General features: G+C 52.3%; 1 protein-coding gene across 1 annotated transcript; it reads left to right on the plus strand.

Moving 5' to 3' along the window:
* Positions 1–4,342: 4,342 nt before the first annotated feature.
* PDYN (prodynorphin) lies at positions 4,343–20,626 on the plus strand. The gene is made up of 4 exons (XM_014735267.3): positions 4,343–5,909; positions 7,147–7,205; positions 16,898–17,042; positions 18,415–20,626. The coding sequence occupies exons 3-4, from the start codon at positions 16,914–16,916 to the stop codon at positions 19,054–19,056; spliced, it is 771 nt and encodes a 256-aa protein (XP_014590753.1). The 5' UTR covers positions 4,343–5,909; positions 7,147–7,205; positions 16,898–16,913; the 3' UTR covers positions 19,057–20,626.
* Positions 20,627–21,291: the final 665 nt, after the last annotated feature.

Below are 21,291 nucleotides of genomic sequence, written 5' to 3' on the forward strand. Positions count from 1 at the left end.
CTCCGTGAATTTGCCTAATCTAGAACCTCACAGAAGGGGAATCACACAATATTTGTCCTTTTCTGTTGGCTTATTTCACTTAGCATATTGCCCGTGTTGTAGTGTGCATCAGAACTTCATTCTTTTGTCTGGTTGAACACTATTCTGTTGTACGAACATCCTGCACTTTGTTTATCTGTTCATCTGTTGATAGACACTGGTTTGCTTTTACCTTTTGGCTGTTGTGGATGCTGCTGCTATGAACACTGGTGTACAAGTATTTGTTTGAGTCCCGATTTTCAATTCCTCTGAGTATATATCTAGGAGAGGAAAAAGAACCACCATTTTGAAGAACCACCAAAATTTTTTCCACAGTGGCTGCACCGTTTCACATCCCTACCACAAAGCACGGGGCCCCTATTTCTCCATGTCCTTGACATTGGCTCTTGTAGGAGCATTAGGCAACCCTTCTTTCTTTACTTGCAAAACTCCTATTCATCCCTTAAAACCCGCCTCTGATGTTACCTTCCTGAACATTCCCAAAGTTAATCACTGCCGCATCTGGGTCTTGCATTGTATGCTTTTGCATCTACTCTGTAACTTTTTGCGTCTACGTGTGTCCCCCACGGGGCTGTGACCTTACTGAGGGCAGGAATCATGTCGGATCTGAGTCTGAATCACCAGCCCCAGAGCATCAGGAAATGCTCATGAACTAAACAGAAATGATCGAATAACTTGCTTCTTAGATCTTTGGGCTCGTCATCCACACACAGAACCAGTTGAACCCCATCCTGGCCTCCAGATGCTCTTTAGGTAAAATGCTGGACCTTAACCTGGCGTGGGCGTCCTGCACGGTCTCTGTCCTCTGCTCTCCCCACTCCTACCTTTTGCTGTGGGCTCCAACCACTCTGAGCTGCTTGTAGTTCTCATAGTCACTAACTCAACCGTTGTTTACTGAGTGCCTACTATCTGCCAGGCACTGTTTCAGGTGCCAGGGACGCAGCAGTGAGCAAAACAAAGTGCCCGCCTTTGTAGTTTACCCTCCACCAGGGGAAACAGACAGAAATCAGACAACGCTGTGAAGATAAACAGAGTCTCTGGGTGAGGGATCAGGAGTGAAGGGGCACAGCGTGGGCAGGAGGGACCTGTTTGAGGAAGTGACATTTAAGCCAAAACCCAGACAAAGTGATGGAGTGAACAGGAGGGAAGGGTGTGTTCCAGATAGAAGGCACAGCATATGCAAAGTCTCTGAAGCAGGAACGTGTATGGTGTGTTTGAGGAGCTGCAGGGAGCCGGGGAGCCTGCAGAGCAGCGAGCAAGCAGGAAGCAGGAAGCAGGAGGTCGGCAGAGAGCAGGTCCTGCAGGTAAGGAGTATGGATCTTATTCTGAGTGGGATGAACACCTCTGGAGGGTCTTCAGCAGGGGTGTAGTACAATCTGAGTTAAAGTTTTCAAAGAATCTCTCTCGCCACCAAGGGGCCAACAGTAGGTAAGCGTGGAAGCAGGAGGCAGCAGTGCTGGTCCAGGCATCTAGGAGAGAAGTAGGGGGTGGCCGTCCCAGGGCGATGGAGCCAAGCACCGTGAAGACGGCTGATGAACTGGATGTGGGGCGAGAGAGAGGGGAGTCGAGGATGCCTCCTCTCAAGGCTGCCATCCTTCTCAGCTCTCCTTGCCTCTAGGTCTTTGCCTAAACTGTCTCCTCTGCCTGGACGACTTCTACTTGGGCATCAGCTCTTGCTTGGCTCTCACTTTCTCCAGGAACCTCTCCTGACTCTGCTCCTCCCCCCACCCCCCACCAGGCTGTGTGGGGAGCCCCTCTTCTGTCTTCCTACAGTGTCCCAGGTCTCCTTGTAACCCAGTACTCATCATCCGCTGAGCTCGCTCATTTCTACACCTGCCCCCCAACCTGGACCATCCGCACAAAGGAGGCAAAATTGTGTGTGGCGCGTTTCACTCTGAGGGCCAAGCACAGAGTGGCACATTGCGACATTTCCATAAAAGTATGAAAGAGAGAGATTGAGCGTTGCTACACCTTACGCACAGCCTCTGACTTCCTTGTCTCTGTTCCTGTGGCAGCCACACACAGACATGGCTCCAGCGACCAGCAACTGGTGTGGGTCCCCTGAGATTCCTGCCGGGCTCACTGCGGCATGACCAGGGGTCCAGGAGACTGGAAGCTGAGCAAGAGAGGGGGGACTCTGTTCCACTGACATCCTCCTGAGTGATCCGTGTCACCTGCTCCTACCTTCCTACAGGTGCTACAAATGAACAGAGAGAATACACAGATGTGAATGAGACGGACACAGGGCAGAGAGAAGCTGGGGCATGACACAGCTCTGGGTTGGATCACAAGCCTGGAGTCCCGCGGCCTGGTTTCAGGCTGTGCTCTGCCATTTTCCAGCTGCCTGACTCTGTGCAAGTGACTTACATTCTCCCAGCCTCTTCTTTGTCTGCAAAGTGGGGGACGACTTGCATCTAACTGCAGGGCTGTTGGGAAAATCAAGTGTGTTAATAACCGGAAGAAACAGTTGACAACAGGGCCTGGCATGTCGGAAGGCCTTAAGAAACGCTGGTTTTCTTTTTTTACTTTTCTGTCTTCTGCCAAGTTCTTCCTTATTCCTCCCTAACAGCATGATTTGAGGGCTGTTTGTTTTCAACATTTCCTTCTCTTTAGTCTTTGCTTTTTGCCCGCTCCACGATCTGGATTAGAGACTCGTCATGCAGAAAGGGAGCAGCATAAAGCTCCGGGGTGAGTCCTGACACCTGCATGGAGCTGGTGTTGTCCTCCTGTCTTCAGGTGACTCAGGAGCTCAGGGAGGTGAAGTGTCCGCTGGTTGCCACACAGTGAGTAAGCAGGAGCATCGAGTTTCGAGCCCCGGTGAGTCTGCACCGCGTCCACGTCTTCCCAGCCCACGTGCTGCTGCCCATGGGGCCACGATGTGATGAACAACCCCGAGCACAGGAGAGGGGTGAGCTCCGGGACAAGCTTCTCCAGGACTAAGGGAGAATGCTATTCCTGGCCTTCCTGCATGTGTGTGTAAAGGCTGTTGTAGAAGGAAAGAAAAAGTAAAAGAATGAACCATTTGCTCTTGAGGCTGACCGTAGACCGGGGGTGAAGGATGTTAAACATTAATGGCTTAAAGCCACATTCTCCGCAGCATCCCCACCCTCGCTGTCCTTCCTTCTTTCCATGATGAACAACAGCCCAGAGAGGCCCCAACTCCTCTCTTCTTTTAGTGCCTGCTGACTTCCACAAATAGATACCCCATCTCCTGGAGCCTTTGTCTATTCCAAGGTTATTACCAAGAGCTTACAGAGGTAGAGGTGAGGAGGAGGAGGAGGTGAAGAATAAGGAGGATAGAGAGCAACCGGGGTGAGGATTTGGCCTTGGGAGTGGAGACAAAGTCCAGCCCCGGGCTCCCAGATTCCCAGGGTGGCAATGGACAGACCCCACCCAAGTCCTCTGGGTCACCAGGCAGGAAGCCAGCCTGAGGGGTGACCCAGGCCCATGGCCATCAGAACTGGGCCCGGGGGCTCCCACCCAGGCACCTGAAGTCGTCTGCATCTTCCTGTCAGACCCAGCGTGCTACCTGGGAACAGGGACAAGGAGGAGAGAGCAAGCAAGCAAGGCTCGGATCCCGGAGTCCTCTGTGGAAGGGAGCAGGGGGACCTCATCTCAAGGCTGGAAGGGAAGACGTGGCAGCTGAGCTTTGGGGCCCGACGGACTGGGTTCAGCAGCTCCCTCCTCCTGGAGTGGCTGGGGCTCCCCTAGCTTCAGTTGCCTTATGGGTTTGAGGGTGCGCTGTGATAGCCACGCCACCCGTTTGCTTGTTGCGAGGATACAGTGAAACAGGAGCAAGTGTCTGAAACAGCAGGCTCTCGGCAAATGGCCCCTGCCATCTTCCTCCTTGTAAAGAACCAGGTGCAGGAGATGGTGATGCCCAGAGAACCCTGGTGCGTCTGAGCGGGAATGACGAGATTAATCACAAGGACAGATGACGTAGAGCACTTACTAAGTGCTGGCTGCATGGAGTGCTGCTGCCCACATCCTCTTGTTTCACCCTCACAAGAGACCAGTGAGCTGGATGCTGTTATCCCCATTTTACAGATGAGCGAACCGAGGCTGAAGCTGGGAGCAAGTCAAGGGTGTCTCCACTGGCGAGTGGCAGAGCTGGGACTCAAAGCCACATCTTAGACAGTTAGGCACAGCCCTCTCCTACCCCGTACAGGTGGAGAGACGGTCCTGGAGAAGGAGGCTCCCAGCCCCCTCCCCTCATGTGGGCAGATTCGAGGCTTCGTGCCCAAGGACGGGTGAGGGAGGAGCAGGAGTTCAAGTCAGAGAACCTGGGTTTGGATCCTAGCTCGATGGTGGACGTGCTGCATGTCTTGGGCAGGTTTCTCAGGTCTCCAGCCTCTTGTTCCTCATCTGCAAGATGGGGATGATGTTCACTACCGGGCCAGGCCACGAAGATTAAACCCGACAACCCTGGCTGATGGCCCGGTGCAGCATAGGTGCCCAGGATGTGGGCAGCCCCTGCCAGACTTCTGACACAGCCGGGCCTCCCACCGTCCGCTGCTCGCCTGCTGGTGACTGAGGAGAGAAGCATGTTCTCTCCCAAACTCAGAGACCCCCACGTTCTGGAAGGTATTTGTAGCCATGAACAGTGCAGCCTTCAAGCTGCTGCTGGCATAGCCCAAGGGACACATGAGGCGGGTATGCCCCCACCCAGAGCGTGTGCAAAGGCACATCGCAGCCTATGCTTTGAGGGGGATTTCATGATATTCCTTTTGTATTGCCGCCAGAGAAAAGTAAACGGCAGCTCCTGGCTGCCGGGGAAGGCTGTGCTTCTGCCAGCACTGCTTGTGCCTGGCACCGGCTCAGGCATGTACCAGAGCCGACTGTTGGTGCAGGCAAGTGTACGCACAAAAACATCCCAGCACGTGCGCACAGCAGCCACACACAGACTGCCAGGCACACGACCCAGGGTCATGTCTGTTTGTCTCTGTCTGCGTGGGTTAGAGTCTAACTGCCTTCTTTTTGGGTTTCCTTATCTTTCTTCCTCTGACTCTCTCTGTTTCTCTGTGTCTCTTTGGGTCTCCTCGTCTCTGACACTCTTGGCACCCTCTTTGTGTCTCTCTGCTGTTCTGATTCCCTCTCCCCTCCATTGTCTGGATCCCTCCCTAGCTTTCTGGCATTGTCTTTGTTTCTGATCCTCTCTGAATCTTTCTGTTTGGCTGTCTCTCTGTCTCTTCTCTCTCTCTATTTCCATCTGTCTCTATCTGTTTGCCTCTCTGTCTCCGTATCTGTCTGACTCTCTATCTCTCTGCCTGTCTCCATCTGTCTCTCTATTGGTCTAACACATTCCTTCTATCTCTGTCTCTGTCTCTCTCTCTGCCTGTCTCCATCTGTCTCTGTATCTGTCTGTCTGTCTCTCTCTCACTCTTTCCGTCTCTGTCCTTCCCTACCTCTCTCTCTTTTTTTCTGTGACACTCTTCAGGGAACGCATCGAAAACTGAAGTGGCCGGATTTCAAGTGACAAACAGCTCTGCACCCAGGATCCACCCCCCTCCCGGCAGGGCTGCCTTCCTCCTCCACATCCCCTGTCACGAAGCCTATTGTGTCGGGCCCAGGGAGTTCAAGTTGAAGGGCCCGGGGGTCTGCGCCTCAGACTGCTCGGTGCTCCTTCCCCATTGGCTCCGAGCAGCCTGTGCTCAGCAGGGGCTGAGCGACAGGGGGAGGCTCTCGTCCATAAAAGGGGGGTGAGGCACCAGAACTGCCATTCGAAGGGGCTTTGGTGGTGCTCACAGCTGCCTCTCGGGCACCTCCTTCTGAGCCGGAGTCAGTGAGGCCCCTGAGTCTTGGACCGGCCTCCTGCCACCACCATCCGACCTGCTCGGCCAGAAGCTGCCCAGGGAGAAAGAAGAACGCAGGTAAAAACCAGAGGGGCACCGGCATCCTCTCTCTGGGCTCTGTTTGTTCTTCCTGGTCCTCCGGACCTGGAGGCGATAGAGCTCGGGCTGGAGAGGTTTCAGGTCTGAGTCTGATTATCCGGGAGAAGTAGTTACAGCCAGGAGGCTGGTTTACAAAAGCCAGGTCAGTGGGAGATGGACTGCTCTTTGGAATTTGCCTCTCCCCGCAGCCCTGGCTTACACAGGTGGGTGGCTGTCTCCCCAGAGGACCACCCCTCGGTGTCAGCTCCGGGGTCTTCTTCCCCTTGCCACCTGCCACGTAGTGGTTCCCGTGCGGGAATGGGACGACTGGGTGGAAGAAGTGAGAGGTTGAGTTGATCAGTGTGATTTAAAAGGTCCTGATTCTCACTGGACTTAGAGCACAGGCTTGGGGACATTAACGAGATTCAGGGCTCGGGCTTTCCCCACGCGCCATGCACATCAACAGACGACCAAGTTCAGCCTTTTCATTCTTTTTGGGTCGTGTTTAATTGCTGACAGGGTGCTGGTTGGAGTGGCTTCCTTTGACGCAATTTTACACAGAAATGAAGTTTGGGGTGGTTTTTTTGGGAGGGAATGGCGAAAGAGAGTGACAACAGGCCAGGAGACCCAGGCTGAGCAGGATTTTTCTTGTCAGTGTTACTTTGAAAGGACTTGTTGCTTTCGTGTAAATTCCAGAGGAGTCTAAGTTCCGCAGGGGAGAGGCTCAGAGGGGGCAGCCGTTATATAAAGACATCCACGGTCACAGAAAGTATTATAGACTCTCGAAGTTTGACTCTAGCAAAAAAGCCGGTGAGCTTCAGAAAAAAACCTGCCGATGACTCCGAGGTTGAATAGTAAATTCTGCGACCTCGTCCTTTTCCCTGGGTATCTTTTATCTGGAATAGCTCTCCAAGCTTTATAAACATTCCTTAATTAAGCCTCCAAGCTTCCCAGGGGAAACGAGGTCTTCAGCTTATCGGATCTGATTTCAACTCCCCTCCCACAGACAGAAAGTCTTCATTACCATCTCTCTTCCAAGGGTTGGGAAAATACACAAGCCTTCTCTAATTTGACAGGCATTCCGTCAGGATCTATTGCAACATGTTTCAGAATGTCAGCCCTCTTCTCTTCATTTTCTGCGCCCACCGTCCCCTCCTGCGGCTGCCTCTGGCTTCTCTTTTCCCCTCACCTTCTCCCCCGAGCCCACCCCACCTAGCCTTTTGTTCTATTTTTGCAGGTCGTTTATCTCCGGGCTTTGAGATCTGCGTAGGGGAGCTGTTGCAGCAGCCCAAGCCGGTGAGTTATGCTGCCCGGGGGAGGTTTGCATTTGCTGACGGGATCTCAAGCCCACTGCTTTGCCCCAGAGGAGCTAGAGGTGTGATGGGTGTCAGGAGAATCCTGTGTCTCCGCTGGCAGCTTGGAGTGGGATGTTCCAGCAGCGGCTCCTGAGGAACCCAGCACGTGGAATCCAGCACCTTTTAGCAGAGCAGTCAAAGGGACCGGCACCAGGGCTGTTTGAGAAATGCAATCCCCTTAAAGCATATGGAAAGAGATTAGGGTGCTGAGGTAACTCCTGGGAGCCAGGAGTTTTCTGTATATCATCTGAATGTGTGTCTCACAACACCCGAGATGGTGCTGGGTTCAAATCACCGATCCCACCACTCATTTGCTGTGTGATTTTGGGACAGCAGCTGTCCTTCTCTGAGCATTAATATCCTCACCTGTACAATAAGGATAATAATAATATTCGCCTCCTGATGTTATTTGAGACTCCTATGGGATACTGTAATGTGCTTGGCTTTTAGTAGGTACTCAGTAAATGCTAGTATGACTGTTCAAGTTCGAGGTGGCAGAGTTGGGCCCCTCCCTCTCCCCCCAATCTATTATAAAGTCCTTGATGTCCTGCTCCATCATGCTGTGCGCAATGTCCAGGAAATAGGATCGAACATCTACTGTTTCTGTTTGTGGGGCTGCCACTCCTCTCCCCTCCCCGTCCCATTCTCTCCACACCAACAGAAGACTTTATTTCTTCATCTGCCGCCCCGGGACCATGAAGTCTCTTCTCGATCGATCCTCCCTAACTCCCCTCCTTGGTTCATTCTTGCACACCTGCTATATTTATTAGATGTCTTCCATCATTCTAAGCAGGATCAATAGTTGGTGGTTTGATTTCAACGCATGTCTGAGAAAATGCGGTCAGCTAGCTGATTCCTCTCCCTGTTTCCCTCATCTCAGCCCGTAAATGTTGGTTAATCTCACTGAGTCTGACAAACGGCCAAAACGATTTCACTGGGACAGAGCTGGCCATTGTGGCGGGCAGTAGACGTTGCTGGAGACAACCAGGCAAGCCCAGGATCAGGCCCTGGAGATGGAGAGGTGGCCCTGGGTCCTCTGAAGTTGGACCTTGTTAATCTCTCCCAGCCTGGGTTCAGATTGATGCTCCTGGCGGGACGGTCAATGGCCCAGATCCATGGTCGCCATCCCCTGGCTCAGGAGGCTTCTCCCTGAGGCCATCCAGCTGTCCCATGTGCCAGAGCGGTCGCTGCAGGCATATTCACCAGGAGGCAATTTGTCTGTCATCATTTGGTCCCTTGATCTATTACTGGACAGTTCAATTTAACCTGACAAGGGTTTACTGAACAGTTACTATGTGGTGGGGTCTCTGGTCCCCTGGCAGGAGCAGAGAATTGGTGTTTGTGACTCACAGGAGGTCAGCCTCCTGCATCCAAGCCCACTCTCTCTCCTGCCTTCTCTCTCTCATTTTGGTCCCTTCCCCCCTCTTTTTCCCTCTCCTCGCCTCCTCTTCCTCTTTCTTATACTCTCTCCCCTTCATTCTCATTCGCCGTCACTCCATCTCTAGTTCTCATCTTTATTTTCTTTTCCCACAGGGGCCGTCATCTCACTCGGTGCTTTTCTAGGTGTCTTTATCTCTTGCTCTGTGTATGCAAGTCACATCTCTGCTGCTCTTTTTGCACACCCCCCCCCCCGCCCCGCCGTCTGTCTGTCTTTTTCTGTATCTCTTCATTTCCATCTCTCTCTGTTCCACCCTCCTCCGCCTTTCTCCCCATCCCTTAATTACAACAAATGACAAAGAGTGGGGATTCCATGTGAATCCTGCTCTTGAAAAACATTCTTTTAACCCCACACTTAATGACCTACTGTGACGGTCATGGAAGGGCTGTCTCTCCTCTGGTGTCCGCACAACGAACGGCCTGAGAGAAGTGGCCGCCCTCCCCGTGGGCCCTCATCCTGTGTTCTGTGTTTCAATTCTTGCTGGACTAAATGGTGGGTTCACTTTCCATTCAGAACCCGAGCCCCCCGCCCCCCCCCCCCCCCAGTTGATGATCCATTCTTTGTTAATGATGCTAAAGGCCTGACAAGGACATAGTTTCTCCAGTTTTCAGAGTCTCCATTTGCCAGCCCACCGGAGACCCACAGAGATGAACTTGATGTATTTTCAAGTGCAATAGAACTCCTGAAATAGGCTCATCTTCATGAATGCGAGAGTTGGGGAGGGGGTGTCCACTGGGCGTTTAACGCATGGCTGAACCCCAGGCATGGTTTGTGGGGCGGAGGCTCAGACTGACTTTTAGGCCTGCTTCTGCTGTGTCCTTGCCTCTTGGCCTTGACTCAGTCATTTTGTTTCTCTGAGCCTCTGTTTCCCTATCTAGAAAATAGAGCTAATAGTGCCCAGGCTACTGGGTTCTCCAGAGGGTGAAAACGCAATAACTGAGATTAAATGCAGAGCAGTGAGCTTGGCCCCGTGGCTGTGCCTTACACAGGGGATGCTGTGGGCTCAGAGGATCCCAGCTCCGCTGTGCGCGTGCTTGGGACCTTGGGGCTGCTCTGTCACTCAGTCCGCACTCTTCTGACCTGGAAGCTGAGCCTGTGATAATAGTGCCTGCCCCACAGGGCCTACGGGAGGCCCCAGGCCTGGCCCAGAGCAGTGGGGCAGTGCTGTTGGCTGTGTGAGTGTGTCGTTGGAAGGTCATTGAGGACGCCATCTCCTCAGTGCGAGTCATGGTCACCGCCCACGTGTGGGAGGCCCCAGCTCTGTCTCCATTTCCCTCCTGACTCATGATGTGACCTTAAACAAGTGACTTCATTCCTACCTTTTCCCATTTCCTCTTCTGTCAAATAGGAATAATCACATGCGATAAAATGCTCTGAGAGATAATTGCGATGTTAAATCAAGCCATTATTATTCCATGCTGGCTTTTTAAATAAAAGTGCTTGCTGCTTCTGCGAGCCCTCCGACTATAATATAGAAATATCATCAAGAGGAGGTAAGAGGGCAAGCAGTCCCTTCCCTTTCAAGGAACTCTGGGCCCTGGATGAAAAAGGACCCACTATGCGCTGGCCTTTAAAGGATGCTGAGCCCATTTACAGATGGGAAGAAGGAGGCTTGGAGCTGGGGGTGATTCCCCTCTGATTGTCCCAAGAAAATGAGCTTCAAAATGATTAGAATAATTAGAATTAGAAAATGGTTATAAAAATGATGAAGGCAGAGGTCAGCGAACTTTCTCTGTGAAGGGTCAGATAGTCAATCTTTTTGGCATTCTGGCCCATACAGTCCCTGTGTCAACACTCAATTGCGTTTCTGTTGCATAGACTTAGTGTAAACAGACGGGACACGTGTCGTATCCGTCAGGGTTCTCCAGAGAAACAGAAATGGCAGGATGTGTGCCTATGGAGAAAGAGCTTTAGCGTAAGGAACTGGATCCCGTGATGATGGAGTCTGAGGGGAATCACGCCCCCAGCCGCCGGCGGAGCCGCCCTCACTGGGCTGTCTCAAAGCGCCAGGAGGTGGGGGCTGAGGAAGTGCTTCATAAGCTTGCAAGTGCGGAGGGTTTTCTCTGGGAGGGCCCGCAGGAGGCCCCCTGGCCCACCAGGTGTGTGAAAGAGGCCCCTCCCCATCACAGACCTCACAAGCCCTCCACTGGGGCGGCTGTGCCTGGGGCTGCCCCTCGAACTCACCAAGTGGGCTCTATTTCCACTTCCCACACCCGTGAACGGCCGAGTTCCTTTTCTCCTCAGCTCGTCCCAAATCAGAGATGAGGAGCAGGCAGAGCTATCTCTGATGTGCGGCTTCCAAGCAAATCCCAGTAGCAAAGGCGGAGATGCTCCCCCTGGGACCCATCTGACATGGCTCAGTAATTTATTTATCTTACAAAAGGAAGGAAACAGGATTGCTTAAGGAAATCTCAGGGCTGATGTGTCTCTATTAGAGTCACCTTTTAACCCAGAGAGATCTGGTCGGAAACCTGACCCTCCCATTTGCGAGCCACGTGAACTTGGTAAGCAGCTTCTCCTGAACCAGCCTCAGCTTGTCCTCTGTGCAGCGGGTATACACACCCTCACCACTGGGTTGTTGAGAGGATTAGAATGACAGGTGTGAGCACAGCCTGGCATCCAGTAGGCTCTTGAGGGGTGGTGGCTCTCGTTGGATTGATGGGACCGTGAATGAGGAGCACTCAGCCCCGCCTGACACACAGTAGGCCCTCCACATAAGGCAGTTAATTCATTTGACAACTCTTTTTGGGTTCCCCCTGTGTTCCAGGCCCTATGTTGTCGTTCCTTTTTGCCCTTTTCTTTTCCCATCTCCCAGAGCCCATGTAAGATTGGAATGGAGCCTTCCTACTCTACTATTTAAAGCACCTACTGTGTGCCAGGCACCGTGCCACGTGCTCTATACGTGGTCTTATTTAATTCCTACACCAACCCTCTGAAGCCTTATTATCAGCCCCATTTTAGAACTAAGAAAACGAGACACGGCAAAGTTAAATAATTTTCCCAAACCAGTGATAAGTGGTGGCTGGCATTTGAATCCACATCACTAACCACTTGGTGATCCTGCTTCTGGGTCAGGAGGGGATTGGAGGTCTCACCTCTCCTCTGTCACATGCTGTACCCCTCCCACCCCCTGCTGCGCTCCCCAGTGATGGAGGAGGCCATTCAGATGTCGCAAACTCAAATGTCTGTCAGGCGCTCGGCATGGACGGACATGAGAGAAGCTGCTGGTGGGGACAGTGGTGACAAGGCCACAGGCATCTCTCTGTGACTATTGCCAATTCGAATGCAAGCCTGATGTTTTCAAGGCCTTTGATCTTTTGGAGACAAGTGGGAAATTGAGACTTTTTTAAATGTAAAAATCTCTCAGTTTTAAAATATTGGCAACAAAATTTTTAAAAAATCTTTGTGCAAGTCCAAACGCTTGTGCCCACCTGCTCAGCTAGTCCTGCAGGCGAACAGTTTGCAACCTCTGGACGGACATTCGCCGTGTGCAGGGCGGCGGAGGAGGGAGCCAGAGGCCTGGGTCCCGCTTGCCTGCACCGCTCTGTCCCTGTCCTCAGAAGGGCCTCACTGGGCTGCCCCCTGCTGTGGGCCCCATCCCCTCAGAGTCCGCGTCCTGGCCCTCCTTCCTGGTGGACCCCCTAAGGCCAGGGCGCAGAGGGGGGCAGGGGTGTGGGGGTGAGAGGCTGAAGTCACTGTGCCTGAAGATGGTGATTCAGGGCTGAGCCCTTATCGTGTCAAGGAGCCATAGCTCGTGAGCACCACCTGTAGCAAGCCAGAAAAAAGGTTAAAGCCTCAGCATACAGTCTCTAATATTCAGCAAGTGACGGCTGGTCCTTTCCTTCTGCCTCTCCCTCTGCCCTCAGGCTTTCTTCCTTCTGTGTCTCCCCCTCGTTGTCTCTATCCCTCCTTCTGTCTCTCCATCTTTCCGCTTTAGTCTTTCTCCCTCCTTTCCCCCTTCCTTCTCTCCCTCCATCTCCCTTCGGACTGTTTCTCACTTCCTCCTTCTCCCCCTTCCCCCTCCCAGGTCACTCTGCTCTCTTTCTCTGCCTCAGTTTCCCCCCGCTCATATCCCCCCAATTCCTGCTGCCTCCCCTCTTCTCTTACTTCCTCTCCCCTCCTCTCACCCCTCTCCTGGCTTCATTGACATTTGCTGAAATTCCTGTAGCAGGTGTTGGTGTTAGACAACCTGCAGACCTTGAGGTTTCTCTGGGGGCATAAAGGTGTCATGCAGAAAAGTGTAGACTGGGTTTCCAAGAGGTCAAGGGGTTGCCTGTTGTTCACTGGACAAACTTGTGTGGAGCTCCTGCTCTCATTCCAGCCCTGTATTCAGAGCAGGGACACCATTCTTTCATTCATTCATTCACACATCACTCAACCTTCCTCAGTCTCCCCATCACCTTAGAATGAAATGCAAACTCTTTAACCTCAGCCTGGGAGGCCCACGCTATCCAGCCACTGTCCACCGTTCTGCTTTTTCTACCCCAGTCTCCTCCCTTCATTATCTTCATCCACCCTGGGCTCCCTGTCACCCTCAAATACACAACACACTCACCTCAGGGACTTTGCACTTGCAAACTACCACCTGGCAGGGGACTCAGGAAGTAAGAGGCGATTATGTGATAGAGCTGGCAAGGGGATTCTGAAAGCTCAGCAGAGGGGCCTAATCCAGACAGACTTCCTGAGGGAGGCAACCAAGGCTGAGTTTTGAACAAATAAGAGTTAGCCAGGTCAAAGGGAGATGGGAGTGGATGGGGGGGGGGGGTGAGAAATGTGTTTCAGGCAGAGGAAACCCCTTGTACTAAAGCTTGGAAGCTGGGGCAGTGGGCCTTCATTTTGGACTTGCAGGTGGTTTGGTCAGGCCCAGGTCAGGTGCTCACGCCCAGGCTGGGTGCTGCCCATGCGTGGGGATACCTTGAACAGGCGACGTAATCTCTCTCTGCCTCCATCTTCTCATTTGCAGAATGAGGAGACCATCAAGCTTACAGGGTTGTTAGGAGGATCCCTCACATTAAGATGCTCAGACCAGGGTGACCCCTAGTAAATGTCAGCTGGCCCCATCCCATCATGGAGAACCCGTGAGCACGTGGCTGAGGGGCGGCTTCCTCTCAAAGGCACGGGGAGCCTGGGAGACTCCTCTGGCTGCTGTTGGAGAGCATCTCAGAGGTGAGATTGGAGGAGGCAGATACGGACCCCTGAAGGGCAGAGCTGGAGGCCGGGGAGCGGTGGATTGAAGGGGCGGGGTCAGTACACAGCGGTAAGAGAAGGGCTCCAGAGCCGGCCTGCCGGGGTACCAATCCCAGCTTTGCCACTTACCAGCTCTGGCGTCCTGGCAGGTGTCTTAGTTCAGTTTCCTTGTCTGTAAAGTGGGCATGACAACAGCACCCACCCCACAGAGTTGCTGTGAGGATAAACGAGTTCATCCATGAGAATCGCTCAGAACATCTCAAGTCCTTAACAACCATCAGGTCAGCTGTTCTTATTAAAGACAAAGTTAATGGAGGAAGGGGAAGGATGCTAAAACTGTCTTCGTCTGGGACACAGATCTCAGGTCGGGCTTCCTACCTTAGCAGCCAAGCTGTGCGCGAGGCCTCCGGCCAGGAGTTAGAGGGTGGTAGGCTCCCCCGCCCCAGAGGTTAATTCACTGCTAATCTTGTAACAGGCCAGCCCAGCCATCGCTGATATCAGAGAAAACATGAGCTGCCTGCCTCTTATCTGCACAGAAGTGGCACAGCTCACTCGCCTGGAACCCAAATCCGCTCAGCAGCCGATAGAGCATGAGAGAAACCCGAGGGCAGGGCAGAGACGTGGGATGGACACAGGTCCACTTCCCTGTGTTTCCTGCTCTGAACCTCCCTGCTTAAGGCGGCTGACCCTGCCCAGCCTCAAGAGAGGCAGGTGGGCCTGAGTGCTCACCTTTAATCGTTGTGTGACCTCAGGAGGTTTGCCAAGCCTCTCTGAGCACCAGTTTTCTCATCTATAAAGTGGGGCTAATGATGCCCACCTCTGAGAGTTGGCGATTGGACTGAGAACAATATGCAAGTCCAAGACCCTGTGCATGGGGGTCTCTGGGCCTCAGGGAGGGTTCAGCTATTAATGAATCAAAGTTATTCTAGAAATGGCAGTCATTGAGGGCACACGTGGGGAGTCAAACAGAACAGCCTTGCCCAATAGCACCAATAACAGAGCCCCAATATCACCGCTTGCTGTAGGGCGTGGGTAATCCACTGGACTGGAAGTGCCTGCCTCGCTGGGGAGGAGTAAATGAGATGATGGACTTAGGAGCTTAGCTCAAGGCCTGAAATGCAGCGGGGGCTCCATAAACGCCGGCTGGGATCACTGTTAGGCATGCTTTGGTGGGGAACCTGCTGCGTGCTTTGAGGAGGGAGACCAAGCTCTGAGGTATGGTGTGGGGCTCTGGGGTCTTGGAGCAGAGTCTTCTCAGCCCCCTGAACACCTGAGCAAACAGGGCAGTTAGCAGGAAGGGGCATTGGAGGGGGAAGGACAGCCATCCCCGAGGGCTGCGTTAGAGGCGTCCGCTCTAAGGACCAGCCTGGGAAGAGCATGGGGCCCCTGCCCAGGCCGGGGTGTCTCAGGGGGTCTCCCCATGTCCAGTTGGGAGAATGCACTCCCCCCCGTTTGAACAGCTTTGAGTCTTGATAATTGGTTTATAAGAAGTTGACTGTGAAAGGGACAGCTTTTAACAGGCTATTTGTGAGCATTAGTGCTTACTGAGTGCCTGCTGTATGCCAGTCAGGATTCTGGGTGTGAGGACACAGGAGGAGACACAGGTAGGGCCTGTGCCCTTAAGGAGCTAGCTTTCTGGTGGGGGCGATGATAACAAACAACACCAGCAAACATCAGGTAAACAGGACTGCACGAGGCGGTGAGCGCTCTGTGCCACATAGCAGCGCAAAGCCAGAGAGACGCAGGAGGCTGCTGTGAACACAGCGGTCAGCAGACGCCTCCCTGGGGATGTGACATTTAATTCATTTGATTACAAGAAGGAGCGAGCCATGTGAAAATCTGAGGTCAGAGCAGTGCAGCGGGAGGAGGAGAAAGGGCAAAGGCTCTGAGGCAGGAGCAGGCTTGGCATGCTTGAGGAACAGAGAGTATTTCAGAAATGGAAACAAGGCACAGCTCCTGCCTTCATGGAGCCAAAGTCTGAAGACTCACGTAGAGAATTACCAATTAGTGGGATATTTTGATGGAGGAGGCACAAGTTTCTGGGAGAATAGAAAGGAGGAGCAGCCCATCCAGCCTAGGAGATCAGGGAAAGATGCCTGGAGGAGGCGATGTCTTAGCTAGGACCTAAATGACAGGTAACAGAAGAGGAGAAGGAGGGTTTTCCAAGCAGAGGGAACAGCATGTGCAAAGGCCCAGAGGTAGAACCAGGCCTGATACATTCTTTAGGGGAATTGCAAGTAGCTGGATTTGGTTGGAACCCAGAGCTGAAGCATTAGGGTATAGGGATGGGATTGAGGGTGTCCCTGTCATTTAGGAGAAGGGCCAGGCCTGACTCAGTCCAGTGGGTCTGATCACAGAACTGGTATACCGAGAAGGACATTTCAGGGAGGGCAGGAGAGAAGGAACTGAAGGTGAAGGTGGAGCTATAGCCAGGGTCAGGAGGAGTGCTGGGGTGGAAAAGACAAATTCCAGAGTCCTCTCACAGCAGAAAGGATGGGCTTGGGGACAGCCTGGGGAGTAGGGGACAAAGGCAGGTGACAGAAGCCTCAGAGAACTCAGAAAAGCAGATGGCCAAATGTCTTCAGCTTGGTGGGTGGTTAAGGTGGGTTTTGAAGCCTGTCAGCCACAGGTCAAGTTCTGGCTTGTCCACTGCCTAGCTGTGCGGGCAGTCACTTCCCCTCTCTGAGCCTCAACTTCCCCACCTGCCCAATGAAAATAGCACAACCCACCCTAAGAGCTGTTCTGCAGACTGAACGTGAATGCTGTGGGGAAGCTCCTAGCACAGAGTAGGTGCTCAGCATGTGTTAATTCTCTTCCTTGACCCTTAGCCTTGGGCACCCATGGCACCTCTCGGGACCTCTGTTTTCTCGACTGCAGAATGGGAACGAGCATGTTTGCCTTGTGGTGCTGCTGGCAGAAGCTGCTGAGATGACGCTGCAGGCTCAGGATACCCCCACAGAGTAGGTGCTCACAGATTTCATTGTCTTCTCTTTCTCCCTTCCCGGCAGGAAGAGCTGAGACAGAATGGCGTGGCAGGGGCTGGTGCTGGCTGCTTGCCTCCTCGTGCTCCCCTCCGCCACAGCGGACTGCCTGTCCGGCTGCTCTTTGTGTGCTGTGAAGACCCAACATGGACCCAAACCCATCAACCCCCTGGTAGGTTTCAGGCAAGCTTCTAGATGCCCAGGTCCTGGGACCTGTGTATGAACAGCACCATCTGTGTGAGGAGCCCAGAGAGGGAAAGGAGCTGTGTGCCTGTCCTGTAGACTTGTCCCACCTGGGCAGGTCATGTCCTGCCCTGTGGTCAGCCTGGGCACCAGGGGCTGCTGTTTTGCTACTCCCATCCCCACCCCAGACCTCACCACCACGGGCTCACTCCAATCTGGGACAGACACTCTGGTTTCCAGGGAGCCTGATGCCTGGCAACAAAGAGCATTATCCATCAGGTGGTGCTGACTTTGGGAGTCGGCAGCCCTGGAATAGCTCCTCAGGGCTTCTCACCACCAGGCTGATGGCACCTGCAAATCTAATCGCTCCCATGGATGGAGCTCTTTCCACCACCCCTGATCTGGTTGACAGGATCCAAGCCTTGACCCCTCTCCTAGGTCTTGGCATCTCTTGGTCCAGCCTTGTTGGCTTTGCTTTGTGTCACACTCCCCCATGTGCCTCTCCTGTGACAACAGATAGGCTGGAGTAGAGGTACCAAGGGTTTCGTGGACAGAACACAGGCTTTGGTTAAGCCACTTTCTAGTTCCATGACCCTGGAACCCCCTCTCAGTTTCTTCATCCACAAAATGAGATTCCGTGAGATGACGATGCAAAATATGAGTATACAATTCTAGCCACTCTTCATAGAGATGCACACAGGGTGCCAGGAGCTGCCCAAACGTGGTCTCAGAAGAGCACAGTGATTAAGCACGAGGACTCGTGGCATTGGACTGCCTGGGTCCAAGTCCAGTATTGTACAAAATTGTCATCATGGTCATCATCATGATCATCGTCATCATCGTCATGTTTGAAATCACCCAACGCTCTTATGAAGGAGATAGTATTGTCCCCCCAGTTTTGATGAACCCTCCAACGTCCCCTTGCATGAGTTATTTCCACCATTCTGCATTGCTTCCGTCCCTCTCTGTAAAGTGTTTGCAGCATCCTTCACACTCAGGAAAGGTTGGGAGAACCAACTACTCCCTCTGGAGTCAGAAGTGGAAGAGGAAGGGTGAGCACAGCAGAGCACTACGGGAAGATCTTAATTCCAATTTTGGCCTTGCCACTTGTAGCCATGTTTCCTTGGAAAAGTTGTTTTACTTCTCCACGCCTGTTTCCTCACCTTCCACTCGAGCACAAAGTCACCTACTTGTATGCACCATTGGGAGCATTAAAGTGGGCAGCCCGGGGCTTAGTAATGGCAGCTACTTTTGCTTTTCTCAGACATTGGACAGGGGGCTCTCTGGCGCAGGGGAGTGCATGTGCTTTGACAGTTTGATGGGGTGACATTACCACTGTGGTATTTTTGGATCTCTTGCAGATTTGCTCCTTGGAATGCCAGGCCACCCTGCTGCCAGCTGAGGAGTGGGAGAGATGCCAGGGCCTTCTGTCTTTTCCCAGCCCCTTCACCCTCGGGCTCAGTGGCAAGGAAGATTTGGAGAGCTGGCCAACTTTGGAAGAGCCCTATCGTGAGCTGGCCAAGCGCATGGGGCCCTTCTTGAAGAAGCTGGAGGAAAACAGACTCCTCCTCAGCACCCCAGCGGAGGAGAATGCTCTGAGCAGGAGCCTGGTGGAGAAACTCAGGGGTCTCTCTGGCAAGCTGGGGGAGGGTGTGGAGTCTGAGCTGATGGGAGATGCCCAGCCAAACGATGGTGCCATGGAGGCTGGAGCACTGGATTCTGATGAGGAGGAGCCCAAGGAGCAGGTCAAACGCTATGGGGGATTTTTGCGTAAATATCCCAAGAGGAGCTCAGAGGTGGCTGGCGAGGGGGATGTGGATGCCGATAGGGTGGGCCATGAGGACCTGTATAAACGCTATGGGGGCTTCTTGAGGCGCATCCGTCCCAAGCTCAAGTGGGACAACCAGAAGCGCTATGGTGGTTTTCTCCGGCGCCAGTTCAAGGTGGTTACTCGGTCTCAGGAAGACCCCAATGCCTACTCCGGAGAGATTTTTGATGCATAAATCCCTCCCCATCGTGGAGTTGAGTCAGGAGCTTCCCCTCAACCCTTCCAGACTGGAGTGCACTCATTCATCTTCCCCTGTGTCCCCCGGCTCCATGCACAGTTCAGCATTGTCTACGCAACATCCAAACCCAGCCTGCTTGGGGTGCAGTGTTTGTGTGAGGTCAGTGAGGGGGAAGGATGGAGTCCAGTAGACTTAGTGCTTGGCTCAGACCCCAGACCTCTAAAACTACCACCAGCAGCAGCTTTTGATATCAATCCTCCACCCCATGCATATGACTCCCCAATTCCAGAAATTTGGACTGACTTGTTCTTCATCCCTCTGGATCTGTGATCGCCAAACTTTACTGATCACGTGCCCCTCTCAGAAGGAAAATGAGCATATCCCCTGCTGTGCAGGTATATTCATCTAGATAGCATATACATATATCATTATACATACAAATGGTAGAAAGTTAAACCCAAGACAGATAAATGAATAGGAATCCTAACATTTTATTCCTAAACCTCAAAGGATCTCTTTGTGCACCCCACTTTGGAGACCATGCTTTAGGTAAAAAGCTCAAACGTTGCCTTTTATTGGAGCAGGAATTCCTACTAGTCTTCTAGTGGGTTGAATGGTCAGTTACTGTGGTCTGACTTCTCATAGCGTAGAAACACATGTCTTGAAGAGCGGAGTTCCTGGACTCCAGTTCATGTTGGTACCCTGGACAGCGCCCAACTCCTCACCGGAGAGAAGGGCGTGAAAATGCCTCTCCTAAATGGTTAATGAGAGCAGTTCTCCCTGTGAATGCTGGAACGATCAAGGAGGGAGCAAGGCAAACCAATTTTCTCTGTGCAACAAACTCAAAATGTGGACCAGTTCCCTCAGCCCTCATTAAGCTAATTAAACTGATGGGTATCACTCTCCTACCCCAGGATGAACTGAAGCTAAGTCAAGTTGATGAGGTTAAGCACAACCATGTTCTTGAGCAGCTGAATTGGCCGCCAAGAGTCCAAGCCATCTGGTCAAACATATGCAGTGGGCATTGGGTAAGGGAATCCAGAAGCAACAGCTAGAAAGAGAAAAAGATGCTCTTCAACCCCCAGCATGATTCTTTCCTCTTAATATCTCAAAATAAAACCAGAAAGAGGAATGAAATGATTAAGTGCTTGAGGCTGAATGAGTTCCCTTGATTCAAATAACCCAGAATCAGAGGCAGAGACCTCCCGATGCCTTGGTTTCAATCAAAGCCCCCTCCCCCTGCCCCCCGTATCTCTGTCTCTGTCTCTCTTGCTGACTCGTCCCTAGGAACTACGGTTTGGTTTGTGGATCCAGAAGCCTGGGCTGGATAAGAGAGAAAATACCCTTGGCTTTGGTTAATTTGTACGAGATGCTACCAAGCACACCTCTTCCTGCACAAACCCCAGATCTCTCATGATGTTTTGAAATGTATAAGTTGTTTTAGGGTTGTTTTGTGTGCTTTTAAAAATTCCACTTACGCAAATTACTTGGAATTTGCTTAGTCCTCAATAGGCCTGTATTATTTCCTACTCCTCCAGTATAATAAATAAAAGAAAGAAGCTGATGACTTGGGGTGTGTGTGTGTGTGTGTGTGTGCCTCAGTCCCCAGAGAGTGAAAAGACCATTTGCAGAAAAGAGTGCTGGGGAATGAAAAAAACATATACGCATACACACACGTGCATGCGCACACACACACACACACACATATTCAGATTAGAAAGCTAAATATAGGATAGCAGAAATAGCACAAACTTTAGAGTGTCATCTCCCTACAATTGAGATCTGTGTGCCCTTGAGTGAGTCATCTGACCTCTCTAAGCCTTAGTTCCCTCCTCTTTAAAATAAAGACTAATGGTGCCAACTTTGTAAGGTGGCTGTGAGGAATTAGGTGCACTCATAGATGCAAAGCTCCTAGTATATAGCAGGCACTCAGTAAATGAGTTTCCCTTCCTACATTGTCTTAAGGGACAGTGGGAAAGCTCAAGCCTCCAGCAACACAGTGGGGAGAGCTGGGAGGGGCTGCAGAGGGAGTCTGAGTCACAGGGAACTCCCAGGGGCTGTCTCCTGGGCTGGATGACAGGGTGGGAGGGAGAAATGTTCTAGACAAGGGTGAGTGTGCTCCGGATGGAGAACACTCTAGAGAACAGGTGCCATAGTGTCCTTTACTAAAGTGACATCCTTCACTAAATGGCATAGATGAGATGTCTCTACATAGGGTTGGTGTGAAAGACA

The sequence above is a fragment of the Equus caballus genome, chromosome 22 (assembly GCF_041296265.1).
Source record: "Equus caballus isolate H_3958 breed thoroughbred chromosome 22, TB-T2T, whole genome shotgun sequence".
NCBI lineage: Eukaryota > Metazoa > Chordata > Mammalia > Perissodactyla > Equidae > Equus > Equus caballus.

Bases quoted from the DNA above. Each gene is read 5' to 3' on its own strand.
- PDYN (XM_014735267.3), top strand. From the start codon at position 16,914: ATGGCGTGGCAGGGGCTGGTGCTGGCTGCTTGCCTCCTCGTGCTCCCC. The intron at 17,043-18,414 runs GTAGGTTTCAGG...GATCTCTTGCAG, and splicing joins CCAAACCCATCAACCCCCTG to ATTTGCTCCTTGGAATGCCA.